At 29.1% G+C, this 6,578-nt stretch overlaps 1 protein-coding gene across 1 annotated transcript; it reads left to right on the forward strand.

The window, feature by feature from the left end:
• The first annotated feature begins 3,749 nt into the window (after window positions 1–3,749).
• Window positions 3,750–5,840, forward strand: LOC136074058 (uncharacterized). The gene has a single exon (XM_065786357.1). The coding sequence runs from the start codon at window positions 3,750–3,752 to the stop codon at window positions 5,838–5,840; it is 2,091 nt and encodes a 696-aa protein (XP_065642429.1).
• The last annotated feature ends 738 nt before the right edge of the window (window positions 5,841–6,578 follow it).

Below are 6,578 nucleotides of genomic sequence, written 5' to 3' on the forward strand. Positions count from 1 at the left end.
TACAAAACCAGCTATTATACAAAAAAATTCCTAATTAAATTTTTTTTTGTTTTTTAAAAAAAGAAAGAGTTTATGTTGCTAGGAGTTACCATTGTCTTGTGTCTTTTTAAATAATGTTAATTAGAGGTATCATGTTTTGTTTGTGTAAATGATTTTCATAAGACCATAAATTCTTTTCATTTTTAAGTTACAGAAAAATAAAATGCTGGAATATAGGTTTCATAGTTTTATTATTTATTCTTTGGTATTCATAAACATGTTTTGTTGAATCTGTCCATTAAAAAGTAAAAAAATGATAACATTGTTATTTTCTTATTTTTTTATTGTATTCATCTCTCTAATGCCAGAAGGACCACTGCAATCTTGAAAGCTTCTTTTTTTGTTGTTGTTGTTGTTGCTATTGTTGTTGTTCTTACGTCAACCCTTCGACTCCAAAACACAACCTTTGACAAACAAGGCCATCGCACAGAGAATCAAATTGATAATTAAATTTTCCTAATGTAAAAATAAATATAAAAAGTAATAATAGTTAATAAAAAATGAAAATTAATAATAATAATAGTTTAGAAAATTAGTAATATTAATTTTTTAACGTTTTCAAATTGTTTTTTTTAGTCTTGGTTGACTTGGACTAAACAATTAGCACCTACGACGTGGTATGAAGTTAACACTGATGTAAACAGCCCAAAACTTATACGATATATTGCAGTTGAAAAGTCGTTTCCATAAATTAGAGTTAGATGCTCAGTTGTTAATACTAATGATAGTTTTGTGGTTGTGATTGGTGAAAACACAGCTTGTGCTGCGGTAAAGTGAAAGTGAAAACACAACTTGTGCTGCAATAACTCTTTATGTGATTTTAATACATATAGTGTCAAAGCATAAGTTTGTGTATAAAGTGATTTTAACTCCCAATAAACTCATCAATTTTCTCAAAATACTTTTATAATTCTCGTTAATATCTAATTTTTAGTTACCTTTTTCTCATAAAAGTCAATCTATTTTCTTTATATCTTGGAGGTTTTATTTTTAGGAAATTTACTCTATTTACAATCTTTAGTTACATTTACTTAAAAGTATATTCTTAAATATATATGGAATAGGTGACACTCTTTACATATGGTACAGTCAGCTTTTCTCAGGGAAGGAAACCTTTAGTATAAGACCACTATTTTAAATTTGGGTAAGTTTGTAAATCTGATGGTTCAAAAAAATCATAAATTCACTAAGCATTTAATCATTTAAAAACTTAAATATTGTTGAGATATAAATTGGGTTTCAATAATGATAGTGTGGTAATGCTTTGCATCATTGCATGCGACAATGCTTCTAAAAAATGTTCAAACAAAAATTAATTTTTAATGTAGAGTTTAGCTGGTAGTATCAACATATGAAGAGATGTTCAAACCTGTGTTGAGTTCATATTCAAACATGTGTTGGGTTTTCTAGCGAAAGCATTTGCTGTTCAATGTATTAATCATAAAGCCTTCAAGATTTTCGTTATCCATCACCTTGTTTTCTTATCTCAGCTACATCTTTGAAGATAAATTCTCTTTATTCCTTTCCACTTTATTTTTACATACTTATCTTCACAATTTGTTTTAGGTTTAAGACTGTTTAACTGATTCCTAGAGCAAAAAAGACCTTTAAAATGCTGTTGGCAATATTCTAAAGCGTGCACCTGATTCTAAAAGATGGTGAATGACATCAAGTATTCGAACAGTTGGTTCTTGGAAATTAACAAGTGGATAAAGAAGTTTAAAAAAAAAATTATTTATAAAACTTAGCACAATTATATTATAAAAAAGTTTTTGCATATTTTTATTTTTTACTTATTCTCAAAAAATTCTGTGAAAGCATAAATTTTTACCCTACCTATAAATAAAGTCATGTAAAAACACGTATTTTAGACGTCAAGATGAGGACGGCTAAACTAGGTTATTTAAAAACGTCATTTGGCGTTTCCATTTATCACTAACGTTCTAACTTCACGACTTTTAGATGTCTGAAAAACACGTCTTTTATTCCGTCCTAAAAATACGTCCTAACTACGTCTTAGAAAGACGTCATTTGGCTTTGCCATTTAGAACCAGTTCTGAACGTCTTTAAAAAGTTGCAAAAAGACGTCCTAATTAAGTCTTAAAAAGAAGTCTTTTTTAAGTCCTATAAAGACGTCATCTAGCGTTGCCATTTCGAACCGGTCCTGACCGTCCTAAAAAGACGACTTTTCGACGTCATATTGACGTCTGTGTGTCTACTAGGATTATTTGTAAGTCAAACTTATCAACAGAACATTTTCCAGAGCTCACAAAAATGATTCTTGAACAAAAAAATGAAAAAAGGTTCGAAAATAATGATTTATAAAGATATTAAACAGTCCTTTGATTGCAAAATTAAATATTTAAAGACTTAAATTAAAAAGGTTTAAAGAAAAAATCAAATTTCTTATCAAAATTACGTTCTTTACGTTCAATCGTTCCATTTTTTTATTTTTCACAGCTACTAATTTTACCCTAACAGGACAAAGTGACACATTAATAAGGTTTTAATATATATATATATATATATATATATATATATATATATATATATATATATATATATATATATATATATATATATATATATATATATATATATAAACAACTAAGTATCATTTTTATATTTAATAATGTGTCATGATCATTATCACTATGTTTGGAGGATATTTATTTATTTTCGATCACAATACGCGAAAAGCAACTTCATAAAGATATAGTTAAGGCCGTAATCTCGACCAAAAATGTTGAAAATATTAGTGACAAGTTTTTAATCTCGTCAGTTAAAGAATTAATTACTATGACAAACTCGATTCTAAAAGAAAACAAAGAAATAAAATTGGAGCTAAGTCTGATGCGAGAAAAATTAACTCATCAAAGTAAACTTATTAAAAACCTTAAAGTATCAAACGAAAATACCCAAAACGTAAAATATGATTATTATGCACAATGTGAAGATAAACATTTTAACTACGACACGCAAAATGAAAATAAAAATTCTGAAGTCACCGCAAATTCTACGAAAGATAGCTTTCAGCAATCTTGCGGCAAACCAACAATCAAATCTATTGTTTCAAATTCGATAAATTGTGATTCCTTATATCCAAATAATATTGAAATTAAAAATACACAAAAATAACATTTTTCAAAAACATTTGCCAAAGTTGTGGCTCAAACGCAATCAACCGCAAGAACTTCAGAGAAAATTTCTGACGTAATAAATGACAAAAAACTGAAAATGAGTATTTAACGGAATAAAGATGACAACTTTATTTTAATTGGTAAGAATAATAAACCCGTGCGGCCTGTTGCACGCCACCAAAATCTATCTTTTGAAAAAAAGTACCGTAAGGTCGAGCCTATCTTTGGAACTAAAATTACTGATCATAAAAGCATTGCAGGCGAAAAAATTGTACGTAAATTTGATATCTTTGTGGGAGGCATATGCAATCAGGTTACTGAAGAAGATCTTAAAAATTACATGATAAGTGAAATAGACATTACGCCATTGTTAGTTGCCGTAAACAAAATAAACGAGTATAATAGATCGTTTCGAGTTACAATAAACAATTCGGAAAAAATAAAGATATTCAACCCTGAGGTATGGCACAATAATATAATTGTAAAACCTTTTAGGACAAAACGCTTTTTCAAAAACAGTGAACAAAATCTGGTATCCAACGGGAGCCAGGATAAAAATTTTAATTGAAAATGGATCCAAGCAGCATAAGAGGAAAAAACAAGCCTTCAACAACTTTCGATATATGTCCTTTTAACTGTCAGGGACTTAAGTCAAACATTGAATTTACAAAGTCACTTATACAATCTTATGATATAACGTTTTTATGTGAACATTGGATATCTAAACTTGAATACTCCATAATAAGAGATATATTTAATAAAACACACTCCATTTATTTCCATCAGTCTAATAAACATGTAAAAGGTCGACCATTTGGCGGAAATGCGTTCTTTATACGAAGAAATCAATTCCAAAATATTAGAGTACTTTACGAGGATGACCATATTTTAGCAACAAATTTCGAAAAAAATGAACTTAATATTATAGTTATTGGAATATACCTCTCCTCATCGCGGAACAGCCTCTCATCATTGGAAGAATACAAAAGTCAACTAGATATCGTCAAAGGTTTAATTAATAGTTACAAAGGTAACGGTAATATAATTATAGCCGGTGATTTCCAATCCTTTCCACACCAAATATATGACTTATTTGAAAGATCGAATTCCAAAAGAAACAGTTATTCTGTCCACTTATCTGAATTTTTAAAAACAAATCAATTAGAACTAGTAGATGTAACTAAAGGTTCTGGCCCTAATTATACATATCGGCACCAGACGCTACCGAATTCGTCTTATATTGATCACGTCGCCATACCAAAATATACAAATTTCCTAAGTCTAAAATGCATTGTTCATCCTGAGTGCTCAAATAACTTAAGCGATCATTTACCACTTTCAATATCAGTTGAAGTTGAAGGTAAGCACACTAAATACAATACCACAATAGAAGAAGATACTAATATTCCTAGCTACGCTTGGAACGATTCTAACTTTATAATTTCATATAATGATCATTTAACCAATTGCTTTAACTATCTTAATTTTACTGATAATTATGAATACGACCTTATTCAAATCTATAAAATAATTGCTGGCAGCGCTCAAATAGCTTTTAAGGAAACTTTAAAAAGTAAAAAGCAATGTTTGTATTCAAAATCTTGGTGGACACCTGAATTAAGTCGTTCTAAAACTATTCTTTCAATTCATTTCAACAAATGGAGGGATTCTGGTTTTTTAAAAGATTTAAACTCCGTAACTTTCAATCGTTACTTAATGGCTCGTAAAAGCTTTCGTAAAGCCGTCAAGTTGGCTCAAAATAATAAAATTTGCGCACAGTATACTAAAATTGAAAAGTTAAAAAATATTAGACCAAAAAACTTTTGGAATGCTTTTAGATGTTTAAACAAAGACATAAATTCTAGATTATTTACCATAAATAATAAAAAAGACAAAGAATCCATTACTTCAAAATTTGCAAACCACTTCGAAAAAGTACTGAATACTTCAAAAATAACACATCGTAATGAAAATCATCGGAGAATTCCCCCGTGTACAAAACATGATGATGTTATAATAACTGAAGAAAATATAATTAGGGCTATTTCGAACCTAAAATTTAAAAAATCTCCTGACTCTTTCGGTATCTCAGCAGAACATTTGAAACACGCAAATTGTGATACTTTAACAAAATGGCTCATCAAATATTTTAATTATTCCATTAATTATGGATGGACACCATTATCAATGTCGACGTCTATTATTGTACCCCTTGTTAAATCGTATAAAAAATCTTTAGATAGCCCGAACAATTATCGCGGTATTAGCATTATACCAATTTTTACAAAGGTTCTAGAATACCTAATCCTTATTATATGTCCGAATATTAGAGATACTCACCCCCTACAATTTGGATTCAATGCTAACTGTTCAACGCTACATGCTGAATTTCTAATTAGCGAAACAATTAAACATTACAATAACAACAATTCACCTTTATACCTATGCTCTTTAGATGTAGAAAAAGCTTTTGATAGCTGCAACTGGAATATCCTATTTGATAAATTATATTTCGATAAAAAATTACCACTCTGTATAGTTAACACTATCTCTTCGTTATATAACAATAGTAGTGCAACAGTCTCATATCAAGGTTGTAAATCAAACTCCTTTCTTCTAAAGCAAGGAGTAAGACAAGGATCGATTCTTTCACCTATATAATATTTACACTGAAAGTCTTCTTGAAACTATTACAAATCAAGGTATTGTTGGCACATCGATATATGGTAACTTCACTAGTGTGGTGGCATATGCGGATGATATCATACTTTTAAGCTCTACCCTCTCTGGTCTCAAAAAGCTGATAAAAACATGCAATATTTACAGTAATTTAAATTGTATTAAAATAAATGCCGAAAAAACTGAATTCTTGATTTCAGGTAAAGCACAAATACAAACCAATACGATAACGATATCTAGTAATAAAATAAATCTTCAGAATAAACTTAGATATCTGGGATTCACATGGGATACTAAACATTCAACTTTCGCTTCACTCAATAATACAAATGTTGATGAAAAAATTTCAAACTTTAGAGCTGTTGTTCAAACTTTTATTCAATCTGGAATCCGGTTTGCCCACCCAAGTTCTATTTCTTATATATATAAATTATTGGCAGTCCCTACCTTAACTTATGGTATGGAGATATGTGAAAATAATTCTGATTTGATGAAAAAGCTAGATGTAATTGGAAGGAGTGCACTTAAATCGCTTTTAAATGTTTCAAAACACAGTAAGAACTATACAAATTCGCTATTTAAAATCCAGGAAATTTCAAAAAGTATTCAACAAAATAAATTAAACTTGTTTCTTCGTCTTCTTAATAATAAAACAACTTCAGACATTATCTTTTTACAACTGAAACACCCCTTATTTAAACATTCGTTTGTTGGCGATAT

This window comes from Hydra vulgaris, chromosome 01 (genome assembly GCF_038396675.1).
Source record: "Hydra vulgaris chromosome 01, alternate assembly HydraT2T_AEP".
Classification (NCBI taxonomy): domain Eukaryota; kingdom Metazoa; phylum Cnidaria; class Hydrozoa; order Anthoathecata; family Hydridae; genus Hydra; species Hydra vulgaris.

Excerpts from the sequence above, each read along its gene's own strand:
- LOC136074058 (XM_065786357.1), top strand. The coding sequence starts at position 3,750 with ATGGATCCAAGCAGCATAAGAGGAAAAAACAAGCCTTCAACAACTTTC.